This window comes from Moschus berezovskii, chromosome 28 (assembly GCF_049115385.1).
Source record: "Moschus berezovskii isolate FMDL1 chromosome 28, NW_MosBer_1.0, whole genome shotgun sequence".
Classification (NCBI taxonomy): Eukaryota; Metazoa; Chordata; class Mammalia; order Artiodactyla; family Moschidae; genus Moschus; species Moschus berezovskii.
The window spans coordinates 2,231,474-2,250,996 of record NC_142487.1 but is presented as its reverse complement, the minus strand read 5'-3'; the positions used below and the strand labels follow the sequence as shown (position 1 = coordinate 2,250,996).

Below are 19,523 nucleotides of genomic sequence, written 5' to 3'. Positions count from 1 at the left end.
CTTCCTGATGTAGAGATCAAACCCAGACAAGAATGCTGGAGTGGGTTGCGTTTTCCTCCTCTAGGGGATCTTCCTGATGTAGAGATCAAACCCGCATCTCCTACATTTCCTGCATTGAAAGGCAGATTCTTCACCACTGACCCACCTGGGAAGCCCTAATATTAATGTGGTCAAGATAGGTATATTTTGACCGTACTGGGTTTACTGCTAACTAGAACCTTCAAGTCAAAGTCTTCCCCTATCCTCTACTTGTAGGCTTTTTGTGGTGGTATAAAAATATAAAAATACAGGACTTTAGAGTCATGACTTTGTAGTAGTTGTTGCGGAAACCTTACATCAAAGGAGTCTTCATTGTAAAATAAGTGCAATGTTGATTACTATTTTCTGGGCATTTCATTATGTTTTTACACATATCATTTCTTTCACCTTTTCCAGAAAAATTAGGTAGGAAAGTACAGTACTGTGTCTACTTTAATAGATGAGGTAACTGAGACTCAGAAAGGTTAACTAACTTACCCAACATGACTAGTACGTGTGGCTCAGATGGTAAAGAATTCTCCTACAATACAGGAGACCTGTGTTCAATCCCTAATTAACCAAAAGGTGTAGCATAAACTTTTAACTTTTCTCAGAAAATCAGAATGAGACAAAATGCTTTAAAGAAGAAATTTAGGTAAGACATGGAAAGCTGTATTTTTCCCTTTTTCTTTTATGACAAAGGACAAAGGAGGACAAAGCCAGCACTTGTTTACTCAGTTTAGACACCTCTAGTTAAAGCTGGTTTTTTTTGGGGGGGTTCCCTTTTGATCCCAGCTACTTCTAGACTGACTGCCAGGAAATCAATTTCTTCTTGTGACTCATTCATGTTTCAGGTTGAATTTTTATGACTAATAGGCAGGTAGCCTGTGATGTGATTAGTTAAAGCAAAGTCAGATAGATTTCACACTCCATTAATTTGTAAGAGTTTCTCATATGACTTTAGCTTACCTTGTTTTTTCCAGAATAAAATGGTAATTGTAGGTAGATATTAGCTCTAAAGATTTTCCTTGAAATGGAGCATAGGATTATAGACCACAATAATACTGATATTATCTAGAAAATTAAGATATAAATCTGTTAGGAAAAATTAATCTCAATTAAAAAATATGTTGATCATAGTTTATAAAAATCTCATTCTTTAGAAATACATAGTTGTACAAATTGATAGGGCTATATTAGAAAAGACTGGTTTTGTCATGTAAAACTTAAATGCCTGACAGATTAATAAAAATTGTTGGCAGATAAGGTAAAAAATGGTTTGACATGAGAAAGTCAGTTAAAATGAATTTATTTTACTCAATACCCACAAATCATTCATAACCCAATCTTTATGTACCTTCAGTCTTGAATTGAATTGGGCAAGAACGTATGCCTAGATCAGCATGAATTTATTTTTCTAGTGGAATCGGGAATCTTCCATATTCATTCATTCAACAAATACTTATTGAGCATGTACCAGGTACCCACTGTTGGAGATACTCGTGATGTATCAGTGAGCCAAAAAGAGCCTTAGCCTTTTGGAGCTCACAATTCTGGTCAATGACAAATCAATTGGCCAGTAGACAAATCAATTATGTACTCGGTTAGAAAGCAGTTACTGCTATGGATAAAGTAACAGTGGAATAATAATAAGGAACGGGAGTACTAGGGTGTGGGAAGGGGGTTTTCCTTAAACACTTGGAAAAGATGAGGTAATTAGTCTTGTGATATCTGGGGGTGAGCATTCCAAGCAGATGGGACAGCTGGAGCAAAGAACATAAAGTAGGAATGTGCTTGGTGTGTCTGAGGAGCCTCGGGGAAGCGAGGGTGGCTGGAGTAGAAGAATATAATTTGAAAGGGGTCTGATAGGTAATAAGGGGAGGGAGATAAATCAATCATTGTAAGGACTTTGGCTTGTGTTTTCAGTTAAGTGGGAAGATGTGGCAGGTTTTAATCAGAAGAGTGACATAGTATGACTTGTTTTAATGGAACTGTTTGAGTCCTACTTGTAGTCAGTCATTAGTCCCATGGTCTATACCAAGGATAACAGTATTCTCTTTGGGAGTCTGGCTGCCAGGATTTAGATCCTGTTTCTGTTACTTACTTTTAGTAAGTCACTTAATCTCTATATCTTAATTTTTCCCTTTGTAAATTGAGAATAATACCTTATGCTTAAACTGATACATGTAGCACTTTGAAGAGTGCCTGCCATTGCAAACCTGCAACTAACATTGGTGCTATTGGTGTTCGTATTACTTCAGTTCAGTTCAGTCACTCAGTCATGTCCAACTCTTTGCAACTCCGTCGACTGCAGCACACCAGGCCTCCCTGTCCATCACCAACTCCCAGAGCTTACTCAAACTTATGTCCATTGAGTCAGTGATGCCATCCAAACATCTCATCCTCTGTCATTCCCTTCTCCTCCCACCTTCAATCTTTCCAGGAATCAGGGTCTTTTCAAATGAGTCAGTTCTTCTCATCTGGTAGCCAAAATATTGGAGTTTGAGCTTTCAATGAATATTCAGTACTGTTTTCCTTTAGGATGGACTGGTTGGATTTCCTTGCAGTCCAAGGGACTCTCAAGAGTCTTCTCCAACACCACAGTTCAAAAGCATCAGTTCTTCAGCACTCAGCTTTTTTTGTAGTCCAACTCTCACATCCATACATGACTACTGGAAAAACCACAGCTTTGACTAGATGGACCTTTGTTGGCAAAGTAATATCTCTTCTTTTTAATATGCTGCCTAGGTTGGTCATAACTTTTCTTACAAGGAGCAAATGTCTTTTAATTTCATGGCTCTAGTCATCATCTGCAGTGATTTTGGAGTCCAAAAAAAAGTGAAGTCTGTCACTGTTTCCATTGTTTCCCCCATCTATTTTCCATGAAGTGATGCGACCAGATGCCATGGTCTTAGTTTTTTGAGTGTTGAGTTTTAAGCCAACTTTTTCACTCTCCTCTTTCACTTTCATCAAGAAGCTCTTTAGTTCTCCTTCGCTTTCTGCCATAAGTGTGGTGTCATTTGCATATCTGAGGTTGTTGATACTTCTCCCGGCAATCTTGATTCCAGCTTGTGCTTCATCCAGTCCAGCATTTCTCATGATGTACTCTGCATATTCGTTAAATAAGCAGAGTGACAGTATACAGCCTCATATTATTTAAGACACTGAATTTGTCATTTGCCAATCTTATTGATGTATGCAGGTCAGGAAGCAACAGTTAGAACTGGACATGGAACAACAGACTGGTTCTAAATAGGAAAAGGAGTACGTCAAGGCTGTATATTGTCACCCTGCTTATTTAACTTATATGCAGAGTACATCATGAGGAATGCTGGGCTGGAAGAAGCCCAAGCTGGAATCAAGATTGCCGGGAGAAATATCAATAACCTCAGATGTGCAGATGACAACACACTTATGGCAGAAAGTGAAGGAGAACTAAAGAGCCTCTTGATGAAAGTGAAAGAGGAGAGTGAAAAAGTTGGCTTAAAGTTCAACATTCAGAAAACTAAGATCATGGCATCTGGTCCCATCACTTCCTGGCAAACAGATGGGGAAACAGTGGCTGACTTTATTTTTTTGAGCTCCAAAATCACTGCAGATAGTGACTGCAGCCATGAAATTAAAAGGCATTTACTCCTTGGAAGGAAAGTTATGACCTAGACAACCTAGACAGCATATTAAAAAGCAGAGACATAACTTTGCCAACAAAGGTCCATCTAGTCAAGGCTATGGTTTTTCCAGTAGTCATGTATGGATGTGAGAGTTGGACTATGAAGAGAGCTGAGTGCTGAAGACTTGATGCTTTTGAACTGTGGTGCTGGAGAAGACTCTTGAGAGTCCCTTGGACTGCAAGGAGATCCAACCAGTCCATCCTAAAGGAGATCAGTCCTGGGTGTTCATTGGAAGGATTGATGTTGAAGCTGAAACTCCAATACTTTGGCCACCTGATGCGGAGAGCTGACTCCTTTGAAAAGATGTGATGCTGGGAAAGATTGAGGGCAGGCGGAGAAGGGGATGACAGAGGATGAGATGGTTGGATGGCATCACCGACTCAATGGATGTGAGTTTGGGTAGACTCCAGGAGTTGGTGATGGACATTGAGGCCTGGCGTGCTGCAGTCGTGGGGTTGCAAAGAGTCGGACACGACTGAGGGACTAAACTGAACTGAAATGAAAACTTACTGATTCTATTGTCACAATGTTTAACACTGGTCCCTTCCTTTCCATACCTATCTTCAGAATTCCAGCTCAAACCTCCAGATGCTCCTGCCTAGACTGTTACAGCCACTGCCTCCTTTCTTTCTGTCCCAGCCAATCTTTCACAGTCCTGCTGCTAGATTGTCACATTACTGCCATCTCTAAAACCTTAATTCCTTTCCTCTTGCTTTCTGAATGATGTGCATACTTAACTCGAGGCTCTCCTTCATGTAGTTCTAGCATGTCCCTCTCTAACACGAGTACACAGGTTGCCTTTCTCAAACTTGAAGGATCCTCTGTGTATTTTCTCTGCCGTTTAAAATTCATTTAATTTTCGCCTAAAGTACCACCAACTACACTTTCTACTTCACCTCTCACAATAATATTTTCCACCTGTTATTCTAGTCATTTGAGTATATCTCTGATCCTTGTATTTAGGAATTTTAGATGCAAGGAATTATTTCTCTTCCAACTTCATACCCGTGTTTGGCTGCTGTTGTTTATTCACTCAGTCTTCATGTCCTGCTCTTTTGCAGTCCTGTGGACTGCAGCCCACCAGGCTCCTCTGTCCATGGGATTCTCTAGGCAAGGATACTGGAGTGGGGTGCCATTTCCTCCTTCAGGGGATCTTCCTGAGTGTATTCTGCTATAACTCATACCATATGGTAGATGTTTTAATAAATATTTATTGAACTAATTTTCTTTTAATTGTCCTTATTTGCCTCTAGGAATGATCAACCACATAAAGCAACTGATCTTGAATCTGAGGAAGATGTTATTCCAGATTCACCAATAACAACCTTTTCATTTTCTGGCACTAATCGTCTACGAAGAAAGGAGAACCTCCGTGTCCGATATATAGAGCAAACACATGCTAAACTGGAGCGCTCTGGCTGTGCACATGGTGAGGATTAGAGTTGTAGCTTAGTTACCTAGTTCTGTAAAAAAAAAAAAAATAGTTTTCATCTATTGTTAGGAAGATAGTCACTGTTCAGGGCAACGTACATTACAACTATAACCTTAACTTCCATCAGTGAAGTAACTGGGAAGGTATCTTCTGCCTGTGTTATATATAGACATGATCTGCTCATCTGAATATGTAAACATTTTACAAATGTAAATGTTTTTTCCTTTTTATTTAAAAAATATCCCTATGTGTTTATCTGAGTGGGATACAGTGAAAGAGGAAGGTAGGCTAACATTGAGTCCCACCTCCTATATGCTGGTTATTATGCTGAGTGATTTGAATACATTACTGTATTTTAATTCTCAGAACAGGTTTGTGGGGTGGCTTCTAGCACCTTCGTTTTATAGATGAGAAAAGATTTGTTCCTAAGAGGAGTTAAATAGCCTGTCAATTGGATGAGTCAAAATTCAAATATAGATCTTCTGCCTCTAAATTTTTGTACTTTGGAAGTATTATCCATAGCTACTCCCACCAAGGCTTTAACTAGCTATTTTTAATTTTTCTAATGTGTAGCACTTGGTGGTAAATCAGGAAATGGTTTTTATATTTTTCTAGTTTGTGGCTTATCAGTGGCATATTTCTTAATTCCAGGCACCATTTCTGGTAAAAGCTTTGAAACTACATTTTCATGTAGTCCTGAAATTTATCTTGTGGTATGTCACAGTGCTCATCCCTTTTAATATTGATCTAAAAGTAAATCAGTATTTAGAACTTCCGTCTTTAACCTAAACTGTTTGTAACAAGGAAAGCATTTGAGAGGAAGGAGTATATCTAGTCCTAGAGATATTTTTATAATACAGATAAATTGTTGACAATTTTATTTTAAAAAAATAGTATTCTTAATTTTTGATATTGGAAAATTGATAGTTTTTCCCCATTTTATATGAGCTTGCATCACCATCTAGTGGAAAACAAAAGAATTGTTAAAAATCTTATATGTAATTAGGAGCTAAAGTAAAATGTAACATCTTGGATCTAGAATGAACATTTGTGGGCCTTTTAGTCTGGTATCCTATAGGACATGAATAACCTCAGATAAGCATCAGCATAGTTTAGATCATGTTTAAATCTATCTTAAAAGAATATCCAGAAAAACAAATCTCAGCAGTTTTCTTTTTCAGGAAAGTCATCTTATACAAATGCTCTTGGTTTATCTCTTTGTTGTACGAGAATAACTTGTAACTGTTTAAAACCTTGTCAGTTTTAATCTTGTTCTGATCATTTTTACTTGGACTATGAAATTTTGGTTTTAAAATATCACTTTTGAGCCATACAAATTATTTTAAAACTAATTTAGTGACTAGTTATTCCTTTTCTTTTTCTAACATCCATGCTTGTTTATTTTAAAATGTGGGTGTGTGTGTTAACCACTCAGTTGTGTCCGACTCTTTGTGGCTCCATGGGCTGTAGCCCACCAGGCTCCTCTGTCCATGGAATTCTCTGGGCAAGAATACTGGAGTAGGTTGCCATTGAGTGCTTTTTAATGATAATTTCCAATTATAATTAGTAAAAATCTATTCCCCTTTACTTTTTCCTTCTTTTGGTTTTCTTTGAATTAAATCCTTAAATAGTGGAATGATTTCGGATAAAGCATGTTTCAGATTTCCTTCCAGAAAATGAAAACTCTGAAATAAAGACTGAAAAGCGATATGATGCAGTATTTATTGCAGGTGAACCCACTGATTTCCACAAGGAAAGGGTCACCTTAAAATATTACAACTCTAGAAGGCTTAGGTCAGAAGAAGTTTATCTGTTCCAGTCCTCTTCTCCCCCACTGTCTTATCTTCCAACTTTTTTTCTTAGTGAAACTAAAGGAATAACCGCTTTATTAGACTGTTAAAGTTATGTCAGTAAAATAGACTTCCAGTGCATTTAAAGATAGATTTGTATTGGCATGTTAATTTTATCATGATTGTTTGTTTATTTGTAATCTCTCCTGTTTTTTTCCCTTAGAATTGAGAAAAGTACCAAAGTCTTCAGCTCATCCACAACATAAACCTAAGGAAAGTGAAATTCTAGTGGCTGACACTTGTGATCAGAGTCAAGCTCCAATGGCTAGTAAGCAAGATACTAAGATTATAAATTGGTGGGCAAGAGTGGCCAACCATGTGAATTTAGACAATATTTTAAAATATTTTCCATATAATTTTGTTTGTATTACTTAATAGTCTTTTTCATGTTGGAAAGTAGTGTATCCTGTTATTAGTTCATATTAATATCCGTGGGCTTCCTTGGTGGCTTAGATGGTAAAGAATCTGCCAACAGTGCAGGAGACCCAGGTTTGATCCCTGGGTCAAGAAGATCTCCTGGAGAGGGGAATGGCTCCCCCACTCCAATATTCTTGCCTGGAAAATTCAGTGGACTGAGAAGCCTTATCCATTTTAATACAAATTGTTAGTAATTTTATGTAAATAAGGCTTTACTGTGGTTTACTCATTCATTCAACAAATATTTGAGTGCCTACTGTATACCAGGCACTAAACAAAATGTTTAACTTCATAGAGCTTACAATCTTGTTGGGGGAGAAAGAAAGTAAATATATGTTAGATGAAGCAGGAGCTCTAAAGAAAAATAAAGCACGGTAAGAAGAGATTTTAGAAAGTCTTACCTTAAAAAAAGTAACATTTGAGCAGAGACTGAGGGAAGCAGGTGAGTCATGTGGATTTCAGGGCAAAGGGCATCCCAGGTGGAGACATGAGTGGGCACAGAGGCCTTGAGGTGAGGGTGCTCTTTGATTTGTTTGAAGAACATTAAGGAGCCCTTTGTGGGCAGGGCAGAGTGAGTGAATAGGAGATTGTTTTGGGAAACTCTAAGAGGAAAGAGACTGGTAGCTGGAGGTTTGCAGGATGGAGCTGAGGGTTGCAGGATGGAGCTGAGGGGTGGTTAGAAATCAGGAGTTTGTTTTTGGAAATATATTGTTTCAGATACTGAGTAGACATTCAGGTAAAGATTTTGATAGGTAGGTGAATGTGAATATAGATGAGTCTAGGATAGAGGTTGTTAGCATGTAGGAGAGATCTGAAGCCATGAGACTGGGTGAGATTGCCAAGCAGGTGAATGATGATGGGAGAAGTAGTTCCAATACTTAGACACAAGGCTGTCCATCATGGAAAGGAGTGATTCTCAACTGTATTGTATTGTCACTCCCATCTAGACTTTTTTCCTCCCTCCAATTACTTTCTCCGTGGAATTTTAACATAGCACAAGAAATCCATTTAATTATTTTTTTTTAAATGTTAAGATTTTATTTACAAAGCTTCTTTGTTGTACAGAAAGTAAAAATGCTGTTACAATCTTGGTGTAACTGGTAGCCACGGACAGTTGACTCACCAATCACAGCTATCCACGCTACAGCAAGTCTTACACAAAAACCTAACAACGCTTACAATTTTGTTGGGGTGAAGTCCCCAAGCTCGGTGGTGGATTTCCAAGAGGGACTAAATGGAGGAAGGTGGAATGTCACAGGAACTATTCTTTGGCTCTTTGGGTGGGTGGGTGTCCTGGGGTTTGTATCACAGCTACCTTTTTTTTTTTTTCCCTTAAAAAAAAAAACAGCTACCAAATCCATGTCAGCAGTCCAACCAACACTGAACAGTTCTTTTTTTGCAGGTTATTGGGGTCTTATTAATCATCTCCTCCTTCATCATCTGTTTCTCTCTTCCTCTTCTCACTTTCCCGCTTTCTTCCTCTTCTTCATCCTCATCTTCGTCTTCATCCTCATCTTCATCAACTTCTCCATCATGTCCAAATTCTTCTTCCTCCCCACTGACTTCATCTTCATCTTCCTCCCCTTCTACATCTTCGTCTTCATCGTCATCCTCTTCATCATCAAATTCTTCTTCCTCACCATCTTCATCCTCCTCCTTATCCTCATCTTCTCCTTCTTCATCATCCTCTTCTTCATCCACACCATCCACCTCGGCATCTGAATCTGGGGCTTCACGATCCTCTCGGTCATAGCCATCCAGATAGGTCAGCTGGGGCAGGAGCTTGAAGACACTCTCTTGGTAGTCATTCAGGTTAGTAACCTCACAGTTAAACAGATCCAGGCTCTTCAGACATTCCAACTTTTTCAAAGGTTCCAGGGTGCTGATATCTTTCAGTTTACTTCCACTTAAGTTTAGATGTGTAAGATTTGGAAGTTTTTCTGCTAACATATCCAGACCTCCACAGATTGTCTTGTCACTGAGCTCAAGCTTTTTCAATTTAGGTAGTTTGGGAAGATTTAAAACTGAAATCAAGCCTACATTTATTAAACTGAGGAACTCTAAGTTCACAAATTCAGCTGTTAAGCCCTCAATTTTCCCATCATTTGATTTGCAATTGTCCAGGACAAGTTCTCGAACAGCTGCCGGGGTCCGGTTCCTCAGCTCCAGGTGGATCCTCCTCTTCATGTCCATGTTTCTCTCTCTTCCCCCCTCTTCAAACTTAACTTTCCGCGGCGGGGGCAGAGGGGGGAGAGGCGTCCCAACCTGCGCAGCGAGGGCCGTCGGAAGGGGTCGGCTCGAGGCAGAGGCAGAAGCCGACGGCGCGGTCCTGGGCGGCGGGCGGCGTGCGGGCAGGCGAGCGGAGCCCCCGGAGCCAAGTTACTCGCGAGAGTGGAGAGAAACCATGGAGGGAAAAGGGGGCTGGAACGCAGCTCTGGTCTCACTACCGCCGCCCCCATTTAATTATTTTTAATGATAATTTTTTCAGTGGCAATAAGCCTGCAACATATTGCAATTTATAGTAGATATTTTGGGCTTTATAAAACAGAATTTTTAAAATTGTTTAGTGCCATTTTGTAAAATGGTCCTTTGAGCTTTTTCTTTGCTTTCTTGTATGTTTTCATATGGCTAGTTTCTACAATTGTATAATTGTGTTTTTTTCCTTAAACTTAGAACCACATGGAAAAAGCAGTTATCCTCCTGATAATTTAGCTACAGTAGTTGCTGAAACACTTGGACTTTGTGTTCAAGAAGAATCTGTAAGTAATTGTTTAGTTTGGTAATAAATATGAATTAGGGTCCTTTGAGGTCAGCAAGAGAAAAAATTTTTTATCCAAAGATTATTAGATAAAGGCCTAGAACAAAATTGATGTCACTAGAAAAGGCCTGTTCACTCCAGGCAGTTGCAGAAAACTCTATCAAGTCTTTAGAATTCTTGGGATATAGGTTATGGGTTGAGTCAGAATTTAGATGGCTTAATTGACTCACTGGAAAAGACTGATGCTGGGAAGGATTGGGGGCGGGAGGAGAAGGGGACGACAGAGAATGAGATGGCTGGATGTCATCACCGACTCTATGGACGTGAGTTTGAGTGAACTCCGGGAGTTGGTGATGGACAGGGAGGCCTGGCGTGCTGTGATTCATGGGGTCGCAAAGAGTCGGACGCGACTGAACTGAACTGAACTGAATAGGGAACTCTGCTCAGTGTTATGTGGCAACCTGGATGGGAGGGGAGTTTGGGGGAGAATGGATACATGTGTATGTATATGGCTCCCTTTGCTCTCCATCTGAAACAATTACAACGTTGTTAATCGGCTATACTCCAATAAAAAGTTAAATAATGAAAAAAAAGGTAGAGGGTTTAGCCAAACCTCTTCCCTGTCCCCTCTCCTCCCTACCCTGTTCCAACTTAAAGAGAAGATTTAAACCTTTAGATTGAGTTCAGAATTTATTGGATCTTTTTGACATCCTTTAAACTGGGCTTTGATTTGGAAAACAGACTAAATTCTTGGGTCTACTACAGATGCTTTAATTCATCTTTGTCCTTACAAATGCCAATCCAGTTAAGTCACATCCTTAGGGATTGAGTCAGAAATTGACCCCATGATTTTCTTTTCATTATTTAGTGCTTCCTTATATCAGATACATTTACTATTTTTCTTAACCAATCTCTAAAAAATGGAAGCTTTGAATTTGTCAATCTTAAGGAAGCTTCATTTTGATACAGCTTTGAAACATATCCCTTTGCTTTAGTCAGTAAATGTATATAGGCTCTTATAAAGTTTTCTTGCTGTTGAATTTCCAAAATTGAATTGACTTGACTACATTTGAAATTTTGTGTATGAGGGGGTGGGGTTCTTTCTAGTTTTAAAACTGACTTCAAGTGATGGTGGTTAGTTTTTACCCTTTGAAGTCTAAACATGTTTTAACTTTTTTAAATCCCCTCCTACCAATAAATTTGGCATGTCAGTAGTTTAGACACCAAATCTATTGAGGGAACTGATCTCTAAAGATTTGCTGCTCAAAGTGTGATCCACAGGCCAACAGCATCTTCATCCCTGGAAGTTTGTGAGACATAGAAAATCTTAAACCCAGCCCAGATGTACTGACGGAGAAGGCAGTGGCAAGCCACTCTAGTACTCTTGCCTAGAAAATCCCATGGACGTAGGATCCTGGTAGGCTGCAGTCCATGGGGTCACTACGAGTCAGACATGACTGAGCGACTTAACTTTCACTTTTCACTTTCATGCATTGGAGAAGGAAATGGCAACCCACTCCAGTGTTCTTGCCTGGAGAATCCCAGGGACGGGGGAGCCTGGTGGGCTGCCTTCTATGGGGTCACACAGAGTCGGACACGACTGAAGTGACTTAGCAGCAGCAGCAGACGTACTGAAAGAGAACTTATATTTTCATAGTACCCTCAGTTGATCTGTGTGTATGCAAAAGTTGGGGAAGCACTGCTCTTTAAAGGTCCTTTTAAATTCATCTCCTGTAAGTATAAATAATCATCTCTGTTCCCTTCCTCTCATTTAACTAATCTGGTTTTTTAGAATTAGCAACTGTCAGTCTGCTTTCTGTCCTTAAGAATTTACGTATTCTGGATAACTTATTTAAATGGAATTATACATGTCTCTTGGGTCTGGCATCTTTCACTTAGCCTGTTTTCGAGTTCATCTGCATCACAACATGTATCAGTATTTCATTCCTTTTTAAGAATAATCCTCCATTGTATTTATGTACTTTATATTTTATTATTGAAGGAATCGCGAGGTCCTCAGAGCCCTCTTGGTGATGAGCTCTACCGCTGTCTGGAAGGAGATCACAAAAAACAAGCTTTTGAGGAATGTAGAAGAAATAGTGAAGATAATTTAAGGTAATTTGGGGCACTTTGGTAAAAACTTATAAACTGTTAATGAAATTCCGTTGCAGCAAGTTCCACAGATTTAAACTATTTCTCTCCCTCAGCTTGTTATTCTGGTTATATTAATTTTTATTAAAAAAAATATTTCTCCCAGTTTATGACCTGTTGAGGGCTTTTTGCGTTACTGTAGAGATCGGGATGTTACTATCAGGTTCTTTCTGTACTTCTATCAAGCAGTGCTTCAGAGATCCCAGCCTCATCTCTTTTTAGGATCCAGTCATCCCTCCTGGATTTGTATTTTCTAAAACTGAATGTTGTATGAAATCCATCATTAGCTCCCATGAGCGTTCAAGATTGGGATACACTGTTGCTTTTACTAATTTTAGAACATCCATTAACTAACAATACTATATTTATGTAGCATCTTGCTTCTTTTTTAAATACATACATCACATTTAATTGTCATTATACTGTCATTAAAGTAGGTTTTATTACCCCCATATTTTACAGTCAACAAAAATGCAACCCCACAGAAGTTAAATGTCTTTTTAAGACCACACAACTATTAAGTGGGCTTTCCGGGTGATGTTAGTTATAAAGAACCTGCCTGCTATTGCAGGAGATGTAAGAGATATGGGTTTAATCCCTAAGTCAGGAAGATTTTTCCCTGGAGAAGGGCATGGCAACCCACTCCAGTATTCAGTATTCTTCCCTGGAGAGTCCCATGGACAAAGGAGCCTGGTGGGCTACAGTCCATAGGGTCACAAAGAACCGGACATGCCTGAAGAGACTTAGCCTGCACGCACATCTATTAAGTAAGAGTCGGAGCTCTTAGCCATTCCACTTCTTCAAACTTCACCCTAATGATCTTTCTACTCCCCCAGCTGTCTCCTCTGCTACAGGCAGGCTGGGTCATGAGTTATGTTCTATTCTGTAGTATAAGAATTTTGTTTCTTGGAGTTACTCTTGATAAGATTTCATAACAACAAAAGAATTTGGGATTTGTTCAAATATTTTCTTATATAGTGAATTTATTTAAGTTACTTTGGAAAAATATTTATAGATAGGAATATCATGGTTATTGAGATAGGTTTGCTGAATCATTTCCCTCTGCTTTCTGTCAGCCAAATAAGGAGAAGCCAGCAACTGTATCATTTCTTAAATTTTGGTCAATGATCTGCTTCTAATATGTGGATAAAACCTTACTGTTAATAATTCTGTATTAGCAAAAGTTTTCTCATTATGCTTATCTTTTAAATTTTACCCTGTTTCTTTAACTGGAAAAAAAGTTTTACCACTCTTTATTTTTTTAGGTTTTCAGATTCAAAGACTCCTCTTCAAGAAGAATTGACTACTCGGGTATCATCTCCTGTATTTGGAGCTACCTCTAACGTGAAAAGTAGTTTAGGTTTGAATACAAGTTTGTCCCCTTCTCTTTTAGAGACTGGGAAAAAAATCCATCTGAAAACAGTGTCCCTCAGCAATACTTCTGCTTCTGGACCAGAGAAACCTAGATCAAAGTCTGAAGACGGAGCCCTTATTACACATCATCTTCTTGGGACTGAAGTGAACAAGATCCCTAATCAGTCATCTTCTAATAAGCAGATGCTTATAAATAAAAATACAAGTGAACCTCTAAGTGAGCAGGATAGTATTGATCACATTAAAGATACTGATAAACATGTGGTACCCCTGAAGTCACTCGGAGGCAGAACCAAAAGGAAGAAAATTGAGGAAGAAAGTGAAGATGAAGTAATCTGCCCCCAAGCCTCCTTTGATAAAGAAAATGCTTTTCCTTTTCCACTGGATAGTCATTCTTCCATGAATGGAGACTATGTGATGGATAAACCTCTGGATCTGTCTGATCGATTTTCAGCTATCCAACGTCAAGAGAAAAGCCAAGGAAGTGAGAACTCTAAAATCAGATTTAGGCAAGTGACTCTCTATGAAGCTCTGAAGCCCATTCCAAGGGATTCTTCCTCAAGCCGCAAGGCCTTGAGTGGGAGCTGTGGGCTAACCAAAGACTCCCCAGAAGAGCCCTGTTTACAGGAGTCCCTTTTCCAGTCCTTGAGTAAATCTCCAGATAATAAAACACTGTTACAAATAAAGGAAGAAAACCCAGTATTTAAAATTCCTCTTCGTCCACGTGAAAGTTTGGAGACAGAGAATCTTTTTGATGACACAAAGGTATGTGTTCAGTATTCAAGGATTTTGATTAAAATGGCAGTTTGTGATTTTTCCTAGCTGCTAATAATTTTTTCTGTTTTAGGGTGCTGGTTCTCATGAACCTATAAAGATAAAAACCAGATCAGTCCGTGGAGCATGTGAAGTTGCATCAGTTCTTCAGTTAAATCCATGCAGAATTGCTAAAACAAAATCTCTACAAAACAACCAAGGTATGCAAACTATAAATAGCATTTCCACTCTCTCTTTAATGAATTTATATTGGGTATTGTAATTTTATTATTTACATTCTTTGGATAGATTTCATTGTTTCTGGAAAAAATAGTTTATCCCCGTGTGTTTCTGTGTTTATAGTACAATTCTTACCGGTTTCACCTTAAAATTTTCCTTCTCTTCTACTTTTTGAAAAAATAAATTGACATCTTTAATACCTACTTTTATAGGTGATTTTATAGATTTAATTCTTTCATGTAGTTGTTTCTTATTTTCTTTACAAAAAGAAAGCTTTAAAAATTTAAACTATACAGATTTTTAAAATATAAAAAGTAGAAATTTATCATCCAAACCTTGTTCCTCCCCGTATAGATAGCCAGTCCTTTTTTTGTATTTACACATATATATATATCTCTTAACTATTTGTACATACAAATTTGTATGGGTTTTTTAATTTCTTGTTCGAAAACATTGTTTGCCCTTTCATAATTTTGCCGTGTTTTAAAGTCTTTTTGGTTTTTTTAGCCCCCAAATATTTCTATACTTCATATGCAGTATTTATTCCTTACTGGAAACTTATTCCTTCATCTGCTTTTATTTTCCTTTTTTCCTGAAGCTCATTCTTTAGTAATTCTTCCAGTGAGGGTTTCAGTCTCTATATGAAAACATTTTTTTAACTCTTATTCCTGATTTTTTTTAAAAATCTTTTTGTTTTTATTTTTATTTTTTCCATGGTTGCTCTAGGGATTGTGGTATACTTACTTAACCTTTCACAATCTACTTTGAGTTAATACTGTACCACTTTTTGCTCTATAACTGTACCTTATGTAGTTGTCATGTATATTAACGTACATTGAAACCTCCTCCAGTGTTACAGTTTTAACTTAAATTTTTTTTTTATTGAAATAAAAATCAATCATTAAAGTGTACAATTCGGTGGTTTTGATATAGTCAAAATTGTGTCACCATCACTGTACTCATCACCATACAAAGAACAGTATCTGCTAGCAGTCACCCTCCATTTTGCTCGTCTTCCCCAGTCCTAAGCAGCCACTTAATCTACTTTCTGTCGCTATAGATTTGCATATTCTGAAGTATTCATATAAATGGAATTGTACAATATATGATATTTCATGACTTCTTTCACTATTTCAGTTTTTTCACTGTTACAAGTAATGCTGGTTGAACATTGATATACAATTTTGTGTGGATGTAAGTTTCATTTTTCTTGAGTTATACCTAGAAGTAGAATTGGTGGGCCACATGCTAACTCTGGGGCTTCCCTGGTGGCTCCAACAGTAGAGAATCTGCCTGCAATGTGGGAGACCTGGGTTCAAGCCCTGGGTTAGGAAGATGCCCTGGAGGAGGGCATGGCAACCCATTCAAGTATTTTTGCCTGGAGAATCCCCATGGACAGAGGAGTCTGGTAGACTACAGTTCACAGGGTTGCAAAGAGTCAGATAGGACTGAACAACTAAGCACAGCACGTGCACGCTAACTTCTTTTTCCAAAGGAGCTACATCAGTTTATATGCCCACCAGCAGCATGTTAGAGTTCCTGTTTCTCCATATTCTCACCAACACTTGTTTTCATTGTTCGTCTTTTTGATTCTAGCCATCCTATGGGTGTGAAGTTATTAACATGTCTCGACTGTGCTTTTGGCTTGCCTTTTCTTTGATGGCTAATGATGTTGAGCTTCTTTTCATGTGCTTACTGGCCATTTTCATTTTCTTTGAAGAATTGTCTATTCAGGTCCTTTGCTTATTCTCAGTTGGAGTAATTGTCTTATTATTAAGTTGTAAGAGTTCTTTATGTATCCTCAGTGCAAGTCCTTTATTAGACACATGATTTGGAAATATTTTTCTCATTCTATGAGTCCTATAATGTTTTAAAGTGATGAGAACTTTAAAAATCTGTTTTTAATTGTGTATTTTTTTCTCCTTATCTAAGATGGATCCTTTGAAAATATCCAGTGGAGTATAGATCCAGGAGCAGACCTTTCTCAGTATAAAATGGATGTTACTGTAGATGATGCAAAGGTAAGTTAGAAAGTAGAAGCAGAGCACATGCAGCCATTCTAGTGTATTGTTAGTCACCCTGCTCCCCTGATTTATTCTGTGACCTTGAGATCGCCACACACCTCTTAAAACCTTCATATGTTTATTCAGAAAACTACAAAGTAATAACATTTATTTTCCAATTTTATGGTATTTTTGAAAGGGTAATAATACTTTCTGACTTTTTAGAGACGTTTGCTGAAATATATAGTTTTAAAATAATGTCAAATGCTAATTACATATTAAATAATTCTATTTTTTATCAAAATAGTCTATCGTATGCATTGATTAAGTTAACATACCTTCAAGAAAAAAATTTCATTTTTCCTAGTTGGCTGTTTCTTTAAATGCGGTGTATTTTCTTTTTAGTTAAAATTCATAGCAGAAATTACTTTTTTGGCTTGTATTTAGGTTCTACATAGTTTGAGAATTCTCTTGCACATGGTAGCATATTAATAAAATATTTAACAGTTGCTAGAGTAATCCATAGCCATCAAGAAGTCAGATTGGACTTACGAACTTTTCAGTGTACATTGATGTTCATTTCTGTGAAGCAGATTAGGGAAGAAAGGAAGCTCCAGGGATTTTGGTAATATATAGTTCTCTCTTCCTTGGCAGCAGTCCTTTTCCTGGACCTGAGAGATGATACTTGTATATCAAAGCTAATACATTAGGTTTAAATGCCTGTAAAATATAATATATCTATATTCCTTTGGGTAAAAGTAAATATTACTTAATGCTACTAAAGTGTAAGTGTACACTTAAAAAATGGTTAAAATGGTAACATTTACGTTATGTATATTTTTACCACCACCCCCCCAAAAAGTAACTATAAGGTCGTAAAGGGATAACAGTTAAAATTTTGCATTTTTAAATATTTATTCAGGATGGCAGTCAGTCAAGATTAGCAGGAGAGACAGTGGACATGGACTGTACGTTGGTTAGTGAAACCATGCTATTAAAACTGAAGAAGCAAGAGCAGAAGGGAGAAGAGAGTCCAAGTAAGATTTGTTTTTTTGTTTTTGTTTTTTAATTTTGATACAAAGTGGAAGGAAGTTTATAGTCATACCATTGCACTGAAGAGCATAAATAACCTTTTCACCATAAACCATTTTTCCCCCGTTCTACTAATAGTAGGCTTCTCTTTAGTGTAAAGCTTAGTTTTCATATTTCAGCAAAAAAAAAAACTTGAGTAAAAATAATTTTTATTTCCAAAAGAATTCAAGTTGTGTCCAGAGGTCAGCAAACTTCAACCAGCAGCCAGTTTTTTCAGTAAACTTTTACTGGAACCCAGCCTCACTCACTTGTTTAATTTATTGCCGTCGGCTGCTTGTGTGACATGGCAGCAGAATTGAGTAGTTTCTGCAGAGACCTTATGGCCCCACAGGCCTAAAGTATTTACTGCCTGACCCTTTAAGAAAAAGTTTCCTGATCCCTTGTTAAGATAATTTTTTCATAAAAGGTGTAAAGGGAATCTTGAGAGTCCTGTTTAAGATTACTTTCCAAAGCAATTTGATAAAGAGAAAAAGGGGGGATTCTACTGAGAAGTATTGGTTGTTGTTGTTCAGTTGCTAAGTCTTGTCCGACTCTTTTGAAAAGTATTAGTACAGATTTGCAAATGAGCAGTAAACTCAGACTAATGGTGTATATGATGAGTGACTCTGCCATTTTCTTTTTTGATAGAAAAGGAGATTTGGCTCAACTAGGGGTCTACAGCCCTTTGTAGTAAGAAACTGATAATTCTTCATCTAAAGTCTTGATTTTCTGAGAGAGGTGGCAACGGTGGAAGGATTTGGGTTGGCACCACCTTAGCAATGTTTCTGACTAGAGGCATGTGACACGAGGTCAACTAGACTGTGAATAGTTGTCATTCATCACCCTCACGTGTTGAAGAGTTAGGACCTGCCACATCAGGGTGCAAGGCTAAAAGCAAAGGCATTTTCCAAAGCTCCTCTGTTAGAAACTGAGGACACTCAGACTGTGTGTGCATTTCCTGTATTCTGCTGAGTATTCTCCAGTCTACCTGCTCAGAGTCCCAGGTCTTGTTCTTGCTTCTTATAAAACACCTTATTTCTCACTGCAGTAAATGCAGTAAGTGAGAGAAAATTTTAACAGCCTTTCCCTTAATTCTTTTTTCTTTAGTAATGAATAACTATCCATACAATCAAATAGCTGGCTGCCTACAGTGAAAAGGACAGTAGTTATTAAAAGGAAAACCTTAACAGTGATTTATTGTCTTTTTATAGTGAATGACACTTACATAACTTTCTTCTTAAGAAGATGACTTTGCTTTTAAGATTATTTTGTTCCTGGTACCAGTTCCTGATATTTTCCTCAGTTTTGTAGAAAAGGGCAAAACTAAAGTATGGCAGCTTTGGCTTCTGATTTATCTAGTTAATCTAAGAAGATGATAGCTTCCCAAATATATTTGAAACAAGTAACTTATGGAGGTAAAATTAGAACTTAAACTAATGAGTGGAGATAATTTTGGCTAAATAAGGCATAGTGAATACTGTTGCTGCACAGTGAGTCACTCCAGTAAATCAGAGGATTAGAACAATGACGATTTTTTTTTTTTTGTCTTTCATAGTTTCTATGCCTCAGGAATTCAGGAAGGGCTGGACTGGGTGGTTCTGTCTCAGGGTCTCATACAGATGGTGGCTGGAGCTGGAACAGCAGAGGACTAGACAGATGGGAGACTCTTGGCTCCTCTCTCATCATTCAGTCTCAGGGTTTCACCATATAGTCTTTCCATGTGGGCTAGTTTGAGCTTCCTTACCACACAGAGACTAGGTTTCCAGAGTAAGCATCCCCAAAGAG

At 37.9% G+C, this 19,523-nt stretch overlaps 1 protein-coding gene and 1 pseudogene across 4 annotated transcripts in view; one reads left to right on the top strand and one right to left on the bottom strand.

The window, feature by feature from the left end:
- RBBP8 (RB binding protein 8, endonuclease) overlaps positions 1-19,523 on the top strand; it is an 80,946-nt gene that overhangs the window by 48,450 nt on the left and 12,973 nt on the right. For all 4 annotated transcript variants that reach the window (XM_055417105.2, XM_055417104.2, XM_055417102.2 and 1 more), the window contains 8 exons: positions 4,943-5,118; positions 7,135-7,239; positions 10,062-10,147; positions 12,149-12,261; positions 13,563-14,436; positions 14,519-14,645; positions 16,597-16,685; positions 17,590-17,704. In XM_055417105.2, the coding sequence (XP_055273080.2) occupies positions 4,943-5,118; positions 7,135-7,239; positions 10,062-10,147; positions 12,149-12,261; positions 13,563-14,436; positions 14,519-14,645; positions 16,597-16,685; positions 17,590-17,704 (1,685 nt within the window). The remainder of the gene's footprint in view (positions 1-4,942; positions 5,119-7,134; positions 7,240-10,061; positions 10,148-12,148; positions 12,262-13,562; positions 14,437-14,518; positions 14,646-16,596; positions 16,686-17,589; positions 17,705-19,523) is intronic.
- Positions 8,479-9,648, bottom strand: LOC129549734 (acidic leucine-rich nuclear phosphoprotein 32 family member D-like; annotated as a pseudogene).